At 38.7% G+C, this 19463-nt stretch overlaps 1 protein-coding gene across 1 annotated transcript in view; it reads right to left on the bottom strand.

The window, feature by feature from the left end:
- GFM1 (G elongation factor mitochondrial 1) overlaps nt 1-19158 on the bottom strand; it is a 44060-nt gene extending 24902 nt beyond the window's left edge. The window contains exons 1-10 of the mRNA XM_080829698.1: nt 18953-19158; nt 17544-17696; nt 16542-16674; nt 15512-15716; nt 12994-13110; nt 10367-10517; nt 6550-6707; nt 5868-5952; nt 2800-2937; nt 1161-1262 (exon numbers count right to left, since the gene is read on the bottom strand). Coding sequence (XP_080685824.1) covers nt 1161-1262; nt 2800-2937; nt 5868-5952; nt 6550-6707; nt 10367-10517; nt 12994-13110; nt 15512-15716; nt 16542-16674; nt 17544-17696; nt 18953-19042 — 1332 coding nt within the window. The 5' untranslated portion in view covers nt 19043-19158. The remainder of the gene's footprint in view (nt 1-1160; nt 1263-2799; nt 2938-5867; nt 5953-6549; nt 6708-10366; nt 10518-12993; nt 13111-15511; nt 15717-16541; nt 16675-17543; nt 17697-18952) is intronic.
- Nucleotides 19159-19463: the final 305 nt, after the last annotated feature.

Below are 19463 nucleotides of genomic sequence, written 5' to 3'. Positions count from 1 at the left end.
AAAACAGAGAAAGGGCACTAGACTCTTTATGCATATGATACCTCATTCAATTAGTCACAACTCTGACAAGCAGATATTATTATCCCCATTTTACAAATAAAATCATTAAAGGCTTGGAAAGACAAAATAACTTGGCAGAGGTGAGACTCTAATCAAGGCCTATTTGCTTCAAAGCCTAAGCATTTCCCACAACCTCCAGTCCCTCACATTACTAATTATAGGTATTTAGAGAAGGCCTTATCAACAATATTTGTTTACAAACTATGCCCCTCCTCTAGATCCCCCCAAAACCTGTACAGACTTTGATTTTCTGTAGTATCTTAAATCAACATGGACATTAGAGAATATCTTATACAGAAAAGCTAAATTATAAAATTATGAATTCATCATATAATACTGGGACTATATTAGTGCTCATCTATTAGGGCTGGATCAGTTCTTAGGTAAATGACCCACTGTAAATTCCTTCACGGCAAATTATCCATGTGTGCTCAGTCTTTCTTTACTAAATTCAGGAGAGGGACCACCCTCATGAACAGATGGTCATACTGTCGGGAGAGCCTACTCATAAAGGGAAAAGTGAGTGAAGGGGGATTCAAAGGCAGGAAGTGCCCAGGTATGCTCTTCCCTTTGGGATCCCTCAGTCATGAAAAGGGACCTCTGAGTTCCACAGGACAGGCTGTGTGAAGTCAGACTGCATAGTTGCACCTTGCCTTTGAGCAACGTTCCATTCTCTTATACCCTAGTCTACAAATTACAGCTCTCTGGGGACTGAGGCAAGGGCCCAGGCTGTCTGTTAAGTTAGTAAGTGGCCACCCACTGGGACTAGCCTGATTCTGGTGATACGCAGTTGAGAGGCATCTTCAAAGGGGAAGCAGATCTCAGAGTGCGGGAGTCAGCACTTCAAGTACAGGTGTATCTAGTGAAGATTTTTCCTTCCATGCTAAATCTTAGGGAACTGTGGAATTATTTACCTAAGAAAAATCAGATAAGTTCGGTCACACAGAGCACTTGCCTAACTGACATCCAAAGAGCCACGACAAATCTACACTGATGCCTGTGGCAATAAACGAAAACTGTGACTGTTTTTCTTAAGTATTAAATATGCTATATAAACACAGACTTCTAAAAAGTGTTAACTTTGAAATTAAATCACGTACCATAGAAAGGCCACTATTATTTTTGTTTGTGAATGTGTCTCCACTAGCACAGTCAATGCCAAACAATGCACAGATGTCTCCGGCATACACTTCCTCAACATCCTAAATAAAGAAATAACACAAAGTAATACTTGCAAATAATACACATCAGGACATGGTAATCACATGATGAACACACTGGATATAAACAAAAATGGCAGAATCTCACCATGAATTCTACAGAGAATGAATTAGCTAGAACCAATGTAATACCAATAATAACCAAGGTGAGATATACCTTGAATAGGGCCTTTATTTAAACCACATCTCAACTGACAAGACTTGACATTACATGGAAACTCCGAGCTGTGGCATCGTGAGTTGGAAGATCTGTAGTACTGACAGAACACAGAGCCTCACACTTTTAGAGTTATTTCTATGGATTCAAAAGGATGTATTACGTGTGCTGGCACAGTCCAACAATGAGTATATGACAAAGATGTACAAGGAAAAACTGCACAGGAAGTTTTGAAAACAAAGGCAGGCGAGTTCAGCCCATTGTACTTAAAATAGTCTTAATTTCTCACAGATGCAAGCAGTCAAGTAAACACAGGAAATCTAAGAACAAAGCACTGGTGCCTCTTAAGCTTCCTAGTTTTTGTCCATTTATACTGACAGTTCATTCATAACAGCTGTGGCTATGAATGACCAAATGTGCCTGAGTCTTTAACGGTTCCACAGATGTAAACCTCTTGTAGCCTCTGGCCCATAAAAACATCTGTGACAATCACTAATCCCTGTATCATGCCCCCTGCTGCCTATCTCACAAAACAGCAATAACACCCAATTTTGAAAGACTGCCTATTCATCTTCCAGGAGAGACAGTATGGCTACCACAAATTTCTGTACGTCCTAAGATTTTGTTCAGAGCAATAAACTTCTCCAGCAATAGAGCTGACTGGGGAAAGAGTGTGAGCAAGAGACAACCCCACCCACATGGCATTTTTACTAAGGCCTAACCCTAAAAGACCATATAGAAGGCTAGAACAGATTCAGACCCAATTAAAAAATTCAGGCTGTAAGCCAAAGTTTATTTCCCTGATTAGACTTTGAGAGGTTCTAAATCTTCAGATGGATTCTAGCACTAATATGGTCCTTCTGGGGGGAGTTGATTCTATAACAGGAATAATAAACTCTAGGGCTAAACAGGGCTTTCACACAGGGCCATCCCTGTGAAAGTAAATTCACTGAACAATGTGGGACACTGTGTGTGAACTGATTACCCTCAGTTACCTTTGAGAACTACAGTTTCACTGTCCCAACACCTGTTATATTCTTTGTAATGACAGCTCTTGAGAAAGGTGCTGAACCTTGGGTTCTAAGTCAAGAACTAACTGTCCTTTCTTCTTAACCTGGCCACTGAGGAAATACAGCTGATCACTAATAGTGTATAAAATGTGTCCTTAACATTTGCTAATTTAGCCCATACCAAAGAGCTACACCAGAATTATAGCACATCTAAGAAAAAGGAAGAAGCAGAGGAACATTCAAATAGAAGTGATTTTCTTGTGGGGCTCAGGATACCAAGGCAGAGAGAAGGCAGATCTATTTCACCTGCATTAGAGAAATTTCTGATCTGCCAGGAAGAACCTATACTTGCCTCCATCATGTCAGCATGCAAGCGAACCAGCCGCTGCACCCGCACCTTCTTTCCTGTCCTTGTGTTATAGATGGTGTCACCCTTCTTCAACTCTCCTTGGTAATTGCGGACATAAGTTAACTGTCCAAATCGTCCAGCCTAGAAGTCAAGATTGGGTAAGGTGGAAAGAAGAAAAAAGAAACATAAGAATCAAAATTAAGGGGCGCCTAGGTGGCTCAGTGGGTTAAGCCTCTGCCTTTAGCTCAGGTCATGATCTCAGGGTCCTGGGATCAAGCCCCCATCAGGCTCCTTGCTCGGCGGGAAGCCTGCTCCCCCTCCCCCCACCCCGCCTGCCTCTCTGCCTACTTGTGACCTCTGTCAAATAAATGAAATCTTAAAAAAAAATAAAAAAGAATCAAAATTAAGAGAAAAACTTCACAACAACCTCCAATTGTTCCCTATCAATTGTGGTAGTATATACACGTTTTGGTTTATTGTCTAAAATACTTAAATACTAGCTTTGAATATAAATGAATTAAATGGTTGTTGTTGATCTTTTTGGTACTACTTCTGATTCCTCTGAAATAAAAATTAGAAAATAATTTTATTTTTTAATTTTTTTAAAGATTTTATTTATTTATTTGACAGACAGAGATCACAAGTAGGCACAGAGGCAGGCAGAGAGAGAGGGAAGGAAGCAGGCTCCCTGCTGAGCTGAGAGCCCGATGTGGGGCTCGATCCCAGGACCCTGGCATCATGACCAGAGCCAAAAGCAGAGGCTTTAACCCACTGAACCACCCAGGCACCCCTAGAAAATAATTTTAAATGGTATATGCAATAAGGAATTATCCTTTTGCCTTCTGTTATTTCATAAGTTTGGTTTAATGCAATTAAGATATAAAACACAAATATAATTATTAGAAAGACAACAAAAATATAATTAGAAATGGTAAGACTGTATTATACATCTAAAAAAAATCCTTTGATAAGCACCTGCAAAGCTATATAAATAAGCATTCTTTTAAAGTAACTGAATATAAAATAAATAACCAAGGATCAATTCCTCCTCAATACTAACACTAACCAACTGGGTATGTTTTGAAAGTTGCCATTTAACATTTAAAAGTTCCCATACTGATTTACAGATTTAGCACAATAACAATAAAAACCCCAAAAGGAATTCTTAAACATATTAGTAATGATTTTAAAATTCATTTTGAAAAATAAATGAAAAGAAAAAGCAATTTCTTAAAGTATTCTGACAATGAGAAGCTAACATGATTGATATAAAAACATTTTAATACTCCAAACTTAAAAAGTGCAGAAGGAGGACAAATTAAACTCAATAGTGCACAGAGTAAAAAAATCTAAAATGTAGAATAGAACACATCTGTCAACAGACAATGATGACAAAAGACATGACAATGGGTAAGTACAGCATTGTTCAATAACTGGGAGCTGGACAATTGGTCCTCTATGTGGAGGCAGAGGAGATACATTTAGAGTCCACCTCACAGCACACAGCAAAACAAATTCCAGCAGGATTAACAATGAAAAAAAAGGTCACAAAAAAATAGAAAACATTTATGAAATATATACAAAGAGGATGTCTAAGGTTAAAAATGAAAGAAGTGAAAAAGATGAATACATTTGACTATAAATTTAAACTGCTGTGCTCGCTTCGGCAGCACATATACTAAATTTAAACTGCTGACTGTTTTAAAAAATAAGAGAGCATTCAAATAAGTAAACACTTTGACACTAATTTTTAAAATAAGAAATGAGACAACTGCAAAAGAGGAATTATAACTGCATAATCAATATATGGAAAATGTTCTGTACCATTAGGAATTAAAGCAAGATGTAACGCAAGATGAATTACTAACTTTCACTTATAAAACCGGTAATAATTTTTAAATAATACTCAATGCTGATAAAGATTCATTGAAATAATTTACTACGTTAACTCTATGAAAGAAATTTGATAATAAACCATTAAATACTAAAACATTCCATTCCTGGGGCACCTGAGTGGCTCAGTGGGTTAAGCCTCTGCCTTCGGCTCGGGTCATAATCTCAGGGATCGAGCCCCGAGACAGGCTCTCTGCTCAGCAGGGAGCCTGCTCCCCACCCCCCGACTGCCTCTCTGCCTACTTGTGATCTCTGCCTGTCGAATAAATAAATAAAATCTTAAAAGAGAAAACAAACAAAACAAACAGTGTTAAAACATTCCATTCCTTTAATTCAGTAATCACCATTTCAGGAATCCTAAGAAGATATTCCTAAATGTATATTTTTAAAAGCTTTACCCATAAAAATTGTCACAATTGTTATTTGTACTTTTCAAGTTAAGTTTTTCAGAGTTAAGTATATTGTAAAAATTTTACAATAAAAATTAAAGCCCCCCAAATAGAATCCCATCCCAGAAATAACCATTTTTTTAACACTTCTAACTTAACCACCTTCTTTCCCCCTTAAAATGATAGGAACACCAGCAACAACAACCTAACAAAAAGTACCCAAATCTTGGTTTCTAATACCATTCTCGGTTAAAAAGAATGGAACGAAGGCACCTAAAATGGTTGATTCTAGGGTGGAGACAGGGAGGATAAGCCTAGAGGATCCTGCAGTGTCATCAAAGTCAGGAAATACTCAAAAAAACAAAACACTGCTCAATGTCAAAAGGACACAGGAACAACTCGAAGAGATCCAATGGCCAAACCTGGCCAACATGCACAACAAAATAACATACTACTCATCGTGACTCAAAATACATATCCATGAGGCCATACTGCCATAAAGATAGACTGAATAAAAATATAAATGGGAAGACAAGACAACTCTCCCGTAAAGAAGAATCCCAAGTAACTTAACAGTAGATACTGCTCCCTCAAGGGGGTGGAACATGACTCCTCACAGCTTAAGTGTGGGCTGCATACAGTAACTTCTTTCTGAAGATGGAGTATGGAAAGAGAAGGGGGAGTAATTTTCAGCAGAGAAATTTGTAACAAAATCATTTTGTAATAGGACGAACACCTTAAAAGAAAATTTCCACCTACAGCAATGACATACATTAGAAAGCAACTTACCTCCAGTTTAAAAGCCAGGCCTACAAATGGGTGGGAACTGCTTCTCTCAGAGTTCATTAAGATTTTGTTTTTCTCTCTTGAGTCACTTAAAAGAAATATAAATCTGTGAGATGCATTATTTGATATCTCTCTTATATCACTTTATTTCATCAGAGAAAAAGCATATACATGTTAAACATTTCTGACCTCACATAAGGGAAATTTCACTGAGATTGGTAAGAGTAACTTATCAAGAGCTTAGTTACTACATTATGACAGGACCAGAGCAGACTAAAAACACAAAAATGGCAGAGAAGAAAAGAAAAATAATCAATGAGAGCTTAAAAAAATGTTTGCATTTCAAGCTTTAAGGTTTTTTTTTTGTTTGTTTTTGGTTTTGGTTTTTTTGGTGTGGCCGAAAACAGCTGGTCCCAAGTGAAAAAAATTTACTAATAAAGAAAACCTTAGTAGATAATAAACCATACTTCTAACTCACAAACAATATAATATGGCAAATGGTATAATAGTTTTCTACATGTCAAAAGTGTTACCCAAATAGAAACTGGCAACTGATTTTTGTAAATTATGGGGGGGGAAACCGATAAACACAACTTAATCAAAAGAACCATTCTTAAATTCTTTCACAGTGCATAAATGTTAAAAGCATTTCTACATGGACTAAGATTCAATTTCCAAGACTTACTCCTCCTGATTGAGAATAGCATAATTTTGGACTTCAGATGGATTTGGGAGGTATTCTAAAACAGCATCTAGAAGAGGCTGAACTCCTTTGTTCTTCAACGCACTTCCCAAAAGGACAGGAGTAAATGACCTATTTAGAGTAGCTCTTCGGATTGCACACTACAAAAGAAAAAAAATTAACAGTTAACCTTAAAAAAAGTTTTGTATTTCAGATCAATTACAAACCAGTAAGTGAGGGGCACCTGGGTAGCTCAGTAGGTTAAAGCCTCTGCCTTCGGCTCAGGTCATGATCCCAGGGTCCTGGGATCAAGCCCCACATCGGATTCTCTGCTCAGCGGGGAGCCTGCTTCTCCCTCTCCCTCTGCCTGCCTCTCTGCCTACTTGTGACCTCTGTCTGTCAAATAACTAAATAAAATCTTAAAAAAAAAAAAAAGAAAAAGAAACTTCAAACCAGCAAGTGAATAAAAGGAATTGACACTCTTTGGAGTACAGGCTATAGTGGAGACTAGAACGAGGTCCTCTATACATTAAAGGTCAAAATACAAGGAAAAAAATCGGTTCCTTTTCCAGGGCCAGGAAGCAATTTACCGTATAACTGCTTTTGACACTCTTGGAATGTCACTAATTTCCAATGTGACAAAAATACACACACACACACACACACACACACACACACAGAAAACAGGCACACACAGAGAAAGGTATAAACAGTATGCTAACAATTATGTAATAATAAGGAAAAGTAACACACACACACACACACACACACACACACACACAATGTCTGGAAAAATACACCAAAAACTATTAACTGGTAACCTGTTTTAGAGAGGAGGCAGAGAACTAGGCAAACAGGAGACACATAGGAGACTTTTTCTTTACTGTGTACCTTTGTATACTTTTAAATGTTTAAAACCTATGAAAATATCTATTAAAAAACACATTTAATTAACAGATGTCTTCTTTCTTTTAAACAACATACATATAGGAAGCCAAGTAGTACAAATCACTCATAAACTAAGAGCCATGAGAGTAACAGGCTATGTTACTCTTGCTTAAGGTGCCACAGGCAGCCCTCCGGGCTAAGCAGGTCTCTGAGAGTAAGCAATGGAACTAAGTCAGTCTTAGCAGCTAGAAGACATCAACAGCAATAGGGAAACCAGTGTACAATTATTCTTCTAGAAAAATAGTTATCGTAAAAAAAAAAAAAAAGCTTAAAGCAAAAATTTACAACCATAACATCACTATAATATAAGTCACTAACCACTTAATAAGCTACCTTAAGCCACAGGACCAAAACTCTGACTTACCAAACCTCCCGTATATGCAAGTAGGGACATAAATAATCTTACCACATTTACTTCACAACAGAAAAACAGGAAGGTGGTAGATAAATAGAAAAAAAAAATCAGAACCATCCTAATACCAGCCTAACAAAAGCTTTATTTTTCAAAAATTTCCCTTGTTTTCGTAAGACTCATTTTCACACTTCAAAGGTGCTACCTTTCCACTGTCCCTAATAATATATCCAACAATACAGAAAGTATACCCATGTATCCTCTGCAGAAAACAGTAAACACAGCAGCACTGAATCGGCCATGCTTAGAAAGGCCTGTTTACAAGGCTGGCTCCTGGCTAGTGTCTGAGAACCTGGATTTCAGGGGGGTTCCCAACATTCCCAGAACTGAGAATGGTTCACCGTGGCTACAGTCTGCACAAACAATGGGTGGATGCTAAAAAACTGCTTTCCTCCCGCAAGTCTGGAATTTGGGTAAATGCCAGGCAGAGGATGTCTTTCGATAGCCATTAGTAAAACCAAGGGAATGAGTTTCTAACAGATGAGATTCACAGGTATAGTCACAACTCACTGCTGGAGGAGTGAGGCATACCCTGCCATGACTCCACTGCGAGAGGACTCTTGGAAGCTGATACATGGTTTCTTCTGGACTTCATGTGCCTTTTCCCTTTGTTGATTTCACTTTGTATCCTTTTACTGTAATAATCAGAGCCACAACTATGATAATGTGTTCAGAATTTTGAGTGATCCTCCTGAATCACTGAACCTGGGAATGGTCCAGGGGACCTGTGACACATGCCCTTTAGCTGATAAAAACCTAACTCTGTGTTGTGGTTCCCAGGACACAATGCTTGACCCATACCCTCCTACATAGTTTGTAAAAATTAAAGGACTCAAGTTATGAGATTAGTAAGCATCCTCAGCTTCAACAGGGTTCTTTCCTTGTGCATTTCGCCTACTATCAACTCCTGTGCCAGGTCTTAAACACAGTCATCATTTATCTGATCTCTGCTAAGTGTACCATGTGGTTTGGCAAAATAAGTACCAGTTTTTTTTAATGGTAAAGTAAACAAAATTTATCACTTTAACTATTTTTAAGTATACAGTTCAGTAGCATTAAGTACATTTACACTGCTATGCTGTCGTTACCACTATCCATCTCCAGAACTTTTTCATCATCTCAGATGGAAACTCTGTACTCCTTAAACTCTCCAATCTGTAACCCACCCCTCTGCCTCCACCCCCGGTAACCACTATTTCTGTCTTTAGGAATTATGACTGTGCTGGGTACCTCATATAAGTGGAAAAATATGTCATTTGTCCTTTTGTATGGTTCATGTCATTTAGCATGTCTTCATGGTTCATCCACGCTATAGCATGCATCAGAATCTCCTTCCTTTTTAAGGCTGAATCATAGTCCATTGTATGTATATCCTAATTTTGTTTATCCATTCATCCACTGATGGGCATTTGAGTTGTTTCCAGCTTTTTGCTACTGTGAAGAGTGCTACTACCAACACAGGGGTACAAATACCTATTTGAATAATTCTTTTGGATATCGTCCAGAAGTGGAACTGCTGAATCTATATGGTGGTTCTAGGTTTAATTTGTTGAGGAATGGCCATACTTCTTCCACAGTGACGGCATCATTTCACATTCCCACTAGCAATGCACAAGAGTTCCAATTTCTCTGTATCTTCACCAACACTTGCTATTTTACTAGCTATCTTAATGGATAAAGTGAAATTTCATGATTTTGACTTGCCTTCCCTAATAATTAGTGATGCTAAGCATCTTTTCATGTGCCTATTGGCCTCTGTGTGTCTCCTATGGAAAAATTATCTACTTGAAAAATAAATACCAATCTTAAGCAGAGATCTTTTTTTTTTTTTAATTTTTAAGGATCTAAATGACCAAGTGAAAAAATCTATACAGCCTTCTAAACTGTACAAGTATCAACATTTAGTCTGTAACCATTTAGCAGCCTCATCTCTCAATCTGTTTTATTGCTTAACACTTGTATATTTATCTTCTTTCTTCTTAAGAAGATATACCCAAGAGGTTGGATTTTTTTTTTTAAGATTTTATTTATTTATTTGACACACAGAGAGAGATCACAAGTAGGCAGAGAGGCAGGCAGAAAGAGAGGGGAAGCAGGCTCCCTGCTGAGCAGAGAGCCCTATGCGGGACTCGATCCCAGGACCCTGGGATCATGACCTGAGCTGAAGGCAGAGGCGTAACCCACTGAGCCACCCAGGCACCCAAGAGGTTGGATGTTTAAATATTATCTTTTTTTTTTTTTTAGAACTATAACTCCTTTCCCATTGTAAGATGTTATAGAACTCATTACTTAAAGAATAATAAGAAATAGCAAGTATTTTTTGAAAAAACCAACAATATTAAATAAGTTTACTCAGATTTCATTAATAAAACCCATGCATAAAAGCATCATGTCTCTTACCCACAAAAAACCCCACTCTATTTTTCTTGTTATTGTAAGACTTATTTTGAGAGCACTTGCCTTTAAATCAGAAACTGAGGGGATTTTTTCCTCCAAGAACATCTCACCAAGCTGCTCATCTGAATTGGCAACACATTCAATCAGCTCTTGCCGGTGATCAGCTGCTGCTGCCCTGAATTCAGCTGGAATTTCCCCATATCGAACAACCTGACTAAGAAAAGAAATGCTTTACTTTACTACTATAAGGATATTCAATTAAACAGTATAAAGCACCAATGAAAAACACAACCCCTAATGGCTAAAATTTTTTTAAATGAGAAAGAGCTTTGATATATTTGCATTAAAATGGCAAGTAAGGGGGCGCCTGGGTGGCTCAGTGGGTTAAGCCACTGCCTTCGGCTCGGGTCATGGTCTCAGGGCCCTGGGATCAGGTCCCGCATCGGGTTCTCTGCTCGGCGGGGAGCCTGCTTCCATCTCATTCTCTCTGCCTGCCTCTTTGCCTACTTGGGATCTCTGTCAAATAAATAAATAAAATCTTAAAAAATAATAATAAATAAAATAAAATGGCAAGTAAGACCAATGCAGATCTTTAAAATTTAGACAGAACAGTGGGCAAAAATACTTAAATAAGCAAAGCAAACTGCCAAGGTTGTACTACTAATAAATACAAGAGACAAGCTTCAAAGTCATTCTGACTCCAAAGCTCATATGACTCTTGAAAATTCTATTAACCAAATTAATCAGAATATCACAATCACTAACAAAAAGGAAAAGAGACCTCACTCTATTCCTTCCACTGATAACAAACTCAATTACACAATTTTAACACAGAATATAGTAAAAAAAAAAAAAAAAGGTTACTAAATATGACAAACTCTTCTACCTTAACCCCAGATCTCCATTTCTTTTAGGAAAGAGTTATAAATATACACAACTGAGAAACAGATATACATGACATTTAAAACATCAGTCTCAGAAGTTTCAAAGTACTTCTTTAAAAATGGAAACTAACGTCCAAAATATCAGCTTTTCAGAAAATGTGTTCCTAAATTAAAAAAGTAAAAGAAGGGGCGACTGGGTGGCTCAGTGGGTTAAAGCCTCTGCCTTAGGCTCTGATCATGATCCCAGGGTCCTGGGATCGAGCCCCACATCAGGCTCTCTGCTCAGTGGGGAGCCTGCTTCCTCCTCTCTCTCTCTCTGCCTGTCTCTCTGCCTACTTGTCATCTCTCTGTCAAATAAATAAATAAAATCTTTTTAAAAAAAGTAAAAGAAGCCAACCGCACATAGAAAATAATTCTTATCTCAAAAAATGCTCTTCAGAGCCTTCAGATCATAATTTCATCCTTCCTGTCAAGCTCCCTGGTTCTTAGCCTTTTATGTCAGAATCAGCTGTGGGTCCTTTCAAAATTTATATACTCAGAGGTCTAGGGCTGGGAAAGGGGGCAGGTATAGTAAGAAATTTCATCTGTGGTAGGGGCATAACAAAGTTTAAGAGCCTTTACTTTAGAAGACAAATGTGTGCCCTGATAACTTTGGGAAAGTGGATTTATTCATTCATTTACAAATATTTTTGAGTCCTTATTGTGTACCAGAAAGTGCTAGGGCTGGGGACAGCATTGAATAAACATGATAAAATATCCCTATCCTCTTGGGCCTTACATTCTAAGAAACAGTAGATAAACCATAGTCACTACTGTCACACAAGAAGTGAGAGAAACGCCTCAACTACTAGACAGCCTACATCCTTCCCCTGCCTACAAGACAGCTGATGAGGATAAAGGATACAGTTAACTGAACACAACACCCTTCACCCATCTGCCAGACTAGCAATCCCCATTTCACAGCAGAGAAAGAAAACCTCTCGGGAATTACCCCTAGAGAAACTGCTAAGCTATTGCGGGACACTGCTCATAATGAAGGGTCATTTATGTCTTCCCACACTGTCCAAAATAGTGCCACTCAAAATGTGGTCTATAGACCTATAATGGCAGCATCACCTGGGAGCTTTCCAGAAATGCAAATTCCAGGCTCTCCCCAGACCTACTGAATCAGAATCATCTGGAGGTGGATCCAGGAATGTGTTTTAACAAGCTTGCAAGTGATTTTTCTGAATGTCAAATTTTGATTAACTACTGGGAAAACACAGTTTTGTATGCAGAGGTCACTCAAAATTGATTGATGGATCAAACACCATGTCAAAAAATTACTAATTTGCTTTTTATGTTCTCCAAACCACATCTGCACTATTTTTAACTGCTTTTATGTATTATCGTTTTATCTCTGTAGTCTCATAAATAGAGAGCAAACATTCGTGATCCATATTTTCTTCCCAGTTTTTATCACAATACCCAAGACACAGCAGCTACTCCATAAAAGTCCACAGGATGAATCAATGAATAAATAAACAAATGGAAAACGAGATACATTATTAGCCCAAGCTGATGGCCTTTTACCATGCCATGCATATAACATGATATAAATTACCCAAAAAATAAGATACTCTCCCCTGGAAAGAATACTAAGCAAAATGGGAACCAACTAGGATTAAAGGCATTAAAACAAAATCATCTTGGAGTATATTCCTCCAGCCACGTCTTAAAAAAGATGTTTTCTCTATGTTTAAAGAACATCTTTTCTTTTTTCTCTTTGATGCTTTTTAAGATATTAATAATACATTTTTAACTTACCCAAAGTCTCCATCAAAATAGATGGCTCGTTCCTCAATAAGGTCTATTATACCTCTAAAATCACCCTCCAAACCAATGGGTATCTGCATAAATGCTGCATTGTGACTCAGTTTAGACCTGAAAAATAAAAATATGTATGCTTACCAAATAAAAATACATATGTCCGCCCTAAATCCCTTTGAAACGACAGAAATAAATCAACAGCAGATGTTGTAGAACTGCGAAGGGTATCATCAGGAGCTAAAAACAGAAAATATATTGGGGCCCCTGGATGACTCAGTCGTGAAACATCTGCCTTGGGCTGGAGTCATGATCCTGGGGTCCTGGGATCGAGTCCTGCATTGGGCTCCCTGCCCAGTGGGAGGCCTGCTTCTTCCTATCCCACTCCCCCTGTTTGTGTTCCCTCTATCGCTCTGTCAAATAAATAAAATCTTAAAAAGAAAAAAGACAAAAAAAAACAAAAAACTCAGAAAATATAAAACAATTGGGAGTAACCAAATTCACCATGCTCAGGAAGCCAAAACCCTATTTAAGCAACAAGAGAACTCTAAAATAAGTGTTTTTCCATCAGCTCCCCAGAATATCCTGGATCAAAAACATAAGGGGGAAGAACAAGTCAATGGTGGTTGGTCAGAAAATTAAAGGATAGTGGGATCACCTTGACCATCTCTCTTTAGATCAGCTGACTCTAGCAAAGCTGAGTACAGCTAAAGAGGAAGTTCTTACAGGAGAACTTTTAGCATGCATGTTAAAAATTAGATACTCATTATCAGCCTGTACCCTCAATCAGGCACAACCACTGAAGGGATTCATGGCAGGAATTCTCACTGAAAAAGAAATATGCTCTGGCTACCATTGTTTAGTCTAGACTCTAGGCCCCCATCTATAACTATGGATAGAGAACTAAGAATCACCAAATATTTGAAGATTACCAATAGCTTGAAAGAGACGTGTGAGCTCAAGAAACAGTATTAACTTCCAAGGAGAGAGTTATTGAAAGAAAATAAAATGTAAAGATGTGAGAACTACCTCTCTATTAACGAAGACGATGCAATAAAAGACAAAGTTTAGGAAATTAATTACATAATTACAGAAATTAAAAAGAAAAAAAAAGTCTAACATACAGAAGGGATACAGATGACTTTCTGATTGGTGAGATGGAAGACTGACATCAATTTTCTCATAACCCAGTCGAAAATGAGAAGAAATAAAATGTATGAGAATGTTTGGTAGAAAAGGTAATACATGGAGATGAGATCCAGAAGTTCTAAAATCTGTTTAATAGGAGTTACAGAATGCAGATAAGAGGGAGTAGAGCAGAAAGAGAACTGCAGTAGTCACATAAATGCTAAAAGAGAATTTTCTTGTAATTCAGACAACTTGGTAGAAACAGTCCATCCATTGCCAAGTACAAGTAAAATATAAGTAAAAAGGACAAAAAGTGAAAAGGTTTTGTTTTCCCAAGAAATTACTACAAATACCCAATGAAGAAAACTTTCAAGCTCGTATTCCCAAATACATCACTTCCATCAGTGCGCACAGCAATGCTGTCTCTTGAAGCTATTCAACACCGTATCCTTCATGATCAGACACATCACTCTTGGTCTCTCCACTACCAGAAACTTTACTATTTTCATCAGCTCTGCCCTGGGATATTTGAATAGGAACTTGATAGCTCCATTTATACATCCACCAAAGATGAAAAGTGAAACTTCCACTCTTTTGAAAGGCTATGTGAAATATACAATATTGAGCAAACTGTAAAATGCCAGGACCACAACTTAGTTACATCTGGTACAGAAAGGAAGTGTTACTGTTGTTTTAGCAAGTATGTTACTATATGAACCCAAGGGAATACACCAAAACTTCTTAAGGGCATTAATTAAAATTCCTTAAGTTGGGGTGCTTGGGTGGCTCAATGGATTAAAGCCTCTGCCTTCGGCTCAGGTCATGATTCCACAGTCCTGGGATTGAGCCCCACATCGGACTCTCTGCTCTGCAGGGAGCCTGCCTCCTCTCTCTCCGCCTCCCTTTCTGCTTACTTGTGATCTCTGTCAAATAAATAAATAAAATCTTTAAAAAAAAAAAGGTAAAAAATTAATAAATAAAAAAATAAAGTTCCTTCAGACAAGGTTAAAACAGACGATCCTCTAGGTTTGTCTAAACATATACTTCTAGAATCCACACTAGATTATTACTTCTCTAATCACAGCAAAACAGTGAATTGCCAGATTGTTACCTGAACTCACCTTAAACCTCCCTATAACTTAAGTCACATTTTCCCCATTTTACACCAAATGTAACTGATGAGATCACATCACAAACCAAACTACTGACTTCGATGTTTCTTTTACTAAGATAAGTCACTCACATAAATTTAAGGGAAAAAAACTTTTTTTTCCCCTAAAAAATTTTTTAGGAATAAAGCTTAATGACATTGAATTGATAATTGTCCTTCTATGTCAGGTTTCTTATCCAAATCATCACAGCCCCTCCTGTTCTTTCTAAACCTCAGTACCTCATTTGCTGCAGGGCCCTGGTGGGGTTGGAGCCCATTCGGTCCAATTTGTTAATGAAAGTTAAAAAAGGAACGTTGTAGCGCTTCATCTGACGGTTAACAGTCATGGTCTGGCACTGCACCCCTCCAACAGCACAGAGAACAAGGACTGCACCATCCAACACTCTCAGGGCCCTTTCAACTTCTATTGTGAAGTCCACATGTCCTAAATTAGACAAAGAAGTGTGTGAGGGTCTTAAAGTATGAATTTTTATAACATGCACGATTACAAGCTTTTGTATCTCTCCTCATGACACAAGTCTTTTAATTAGAATGTGGATTTCTTAAACCACCATATTGTTTTTACTCACCATAAGGTCCAGGGGCCCAACTCTTCAAAAAACTACGAGGGGGCGCCTGAGTGGCTCAGATGTTAAGCACCTGCCTTCACCTGGGGTCATGATCCCAGAGTCTTGGGATCGAGCCCCGCATGGGTCTCCCTGCTCGGTGGGAGGCCTGCTTCTCCCTCTCCCACTCCCTCTGCTTGTATTCCCTCTCCTGCTGTGTCTCTGTCAAATAAACAAATAGAAATCTTTAAAAAAAAAAAATCACAACAAAACTACGAGGGCATGGGCACCTTTAAATCAGATACAGCTTTCAATGGGCAAGAACCTTCCCACTCAAAATTTATTTGCGCTGTATCTTTTTTAAGATTTTACTTATTTATTTGACAGAGAGAGAGAGAGAGCACAAACAGGGGGAGCTGCAGGCAGAGGGAGAAACAGGGAGCCTGATCCAGAACTCAATCTCATGAATCATGACCTGAGCCAAAGTTGCTTAACCAACTGAGCCACCCAGGTGCCCTATTTGCATTCTCTTTTAAGGAAACCACATAATGATGAAGTGTTCTACGTCCCAGATTTCTCTAACAAGAATTCAGTCACACTTTTGAATATCATCTGACACTTAAAAATGAGCTGGGACGTAATAAAGAACTAAATGTGTTTTTGTCAAAACAAGCTGCAACAATTAAGCTAAGACTTCAACTCACCAGGAGTATCTATAATGTTGATATTGACATCTTTCCACATGGTATAGGTGGCTGCTGACTGAATAGTGATTCCTCGTTGTCTCTCTAGTTCCATGGAATCCATGACAGCACCAACTCCATCTTTACCTTTCACCTAAACACAAGCACAGCAATTCAGAGTCCCCCATCCCTATATCCCAAGAAGGAAAGAAGTCTTACTGAGTTGGAATTAGAACACAGATAGTTAACTGATGCAATTTTCAGAGAAGTCAGACCATATCATATTGTGAAACAGAGAAATGATTACAAGTTTTGCCCTCTATTTACTGTCTAACCCTCTTTTCATTGCTCTTCCTAACATAGAACAATCACCTCAGTCTTTGAGCCAACCCCGTTTCCCCTGCACTGTTCCTGCCCACTAGCTTGCGGTAGTCCATGAGCAGATCTCAAAGCATACATTTTTCCCTGCTCTATGACATGTGGATCTTGAGGCCTGAGTGGGAAGGATTTAGCTTTCAAAATATGTGACTTAACAAGATGACCTTCATCTGAAGAAATGGAGTTAAGTTACTCGATGATATGGTAATTTCTTTAGAAGACTTTCAAGTTAAAAATTTTTTTTCTGATACATGTATTTTGTAACTATTAACATCATACTATATATAGTTTTAAACCCTTCTTAAACATCTCTCCATAGCGTTAAAAATATGTAAATACGACTTTAACAGCTGCTTAAGAATATATCATGACGTATTAATTGAAGTATAATTAACAATTATATTAGTTTCAGGTGCAGACTTAACATTCCTAAAGGAAAATCTACCAAGGATACTCATAGTGATGGTTTCTAGAAAGATTCCTCACAACAACACTGCAAGCCAGTTTGACCTATCTATTCCTTTGTGCTAGGACTTCAATAAAAATCCACTGTAACCATTCTTTTAATCTTTCAGGTTTTGTGATGTTTATTAAATCGTAACTTCCAAGCTTGAACTAGCTTTGAATCAACCAGGAACCCCACACCTCATGCATCTTTGCAATTCTGCCAGTGTAGTAAAGTACTCGTTCTGTTAATGTAGTTTTTCCAGAATCAATGTGAGCTGAAATTCCAATATTTCGTATCTTTTCATTAGGAATCACTCCTGATGAACACCATCGGCAGACTTCCCAATTAACCTGAAAAAACAAGAGCTCAAATCAATGCACTTTTTATAAGAGATAATGGGCAACTAGAATTGGTTTGGTTGGTATCTTTCCACCAAAGAATCTCGATGGAAACAAAACATCATGTGAGATTGCCTGGAAAGGCAAAAGAAGGAATGCCTCAACCTGCAACTCCTGTAACCAAAGGAGAAAGTGCAAGAGAGGACAGAAAGGGCATACACATTCTTAGAAATAAATCAGAAAAATATATTCAAATAAGCTAGTTAAATAAAGGGGGACAGATACTTTTCCAAATGTCACAGGTTTGAAAATACATGCTGAGGCTAACAAAACCAGTAAGACAACTTCCAACAATTTTAAAAGGAAACACAGTTTTTCGTTTAAATTTTACTTATATTTCCCCTTCTCCCTTACTGTAGTTGACAGCTAGCAAGGATGTTTTCCAACACATATGCTCTGTGTTGTGGTACGGATAGTTCCAAGGGACCCCACAAAAGGTTTCCAATTCCTTCTGCATGGGAAGAATTACTTTTTAAAAAACTTAATTTCATTTTGGTGGAGGTGGGGTTAAGGGACAATCTTACATTTTACCGAATCAAGACAATATAAACCTCTCCCTATAGGACTGCAAATCCAAAAGGTACTGCAGCACTTCTGGGGAAAGGTAAACAGAAGAACTTAGAAAAGGTGGGCAAATACTAAACGGATTCTGGTGGTAAGGCATTTAGATGAAATCCCATGAATATCAGCAAGCAAAGCAAACGACGTCTGCATACCAGGAAAGGCTCAAATCCCACCCCAACCTACTCCACTCTGCAACCCCCGCAAAAGACAGAAATAGGATCAAAGTACCGGGAAATTCGAACGCCAAAACAAATAACCCAGGGTCTGCCCGAAAAGAGCTGTCCACAGCCCAAGGACTCTGTGCAAAAAAGAGCACTCGATAATTAGTCAGAAGCCCTGGGTTCGAACTCTGAACACACTAATTTTTCAGCTGTTCTGACCGGCACTCCAGTCACTACCCCCCCCCCCAAAAGAGGCTGAAACATAAATCCGTGGCCCGTCCACTCCCCCAGGGCACCGAGACGCAGCTCATGAATAACGAGATGTTCAGGTACCAAAAAACTTCTCAGCACTGAGGCACGACACCTCGCACCCGGAACTCTCAGGAGGTCCCAGAGAAGGCATTACTGTTCCCTAGCCCTGGAGGGACGGCAAGGTCCTTTATGCAGTCCCTGGTTCGGTTTCGCCTCGCCGGGCTCTAGTACCTGCTTCCTCTGCCATCCCAGGGTAGCGGGGACCAGCGGGAGCGGCCCGCGCCCCAAAGCCGTGGCAGCGGCTGCTCCCAGCAGTCTCATGTCAAGCGCAGAAGTGCCGTAAAGGTGGGGCAGCTGTAGGTCGGCTCAGCAACCTGACCCACATCAAAATGCGTTCAAAGTCACGCCGGCAATCACTCCCGGAAGAGCGCTTCCGGGTCGAAGGACGCGGAGGAGGCGAGTGGAGAGAAAAGAGGAGAGACTTCCGGCCCTCGGAGCCGACCAGCCCCATGTACTTCCATGACGCCCTCTATGGACTTGGAAGAGAAAGTGCAATCGCTTTGGCGAGCTAATCAAGCGTTTGTGTGTGCCTAGATGCAACTTTTATTTTTTATTTTTATTTTTATTTTTATTTTATTTTTATTTTTCCTTTCTTTTTTTAAATTTTTATTTATTTTTTTTATTTATTTTCAGTGTTCCAGAATTCATTATGTACCACACCCAGTACTCCATGCAATACGTG

Source organism: Martes martes (assembly GCF_963455335.1).
Source record: "Martes martes genome assembly, chromosome: 1".
NCBI classification, from domain to species: domain Eukaryota; kingdom Metazoa; phylum Chordata; class Mammalia; order Carnivora; family Mustelidae; genus Martes; species Martes martes.
The sequence above is the reverse complement of the archived record's forward strand: the minus strand, read 5'-3'. Positions and strand labels throughout refer to the sequence as shown.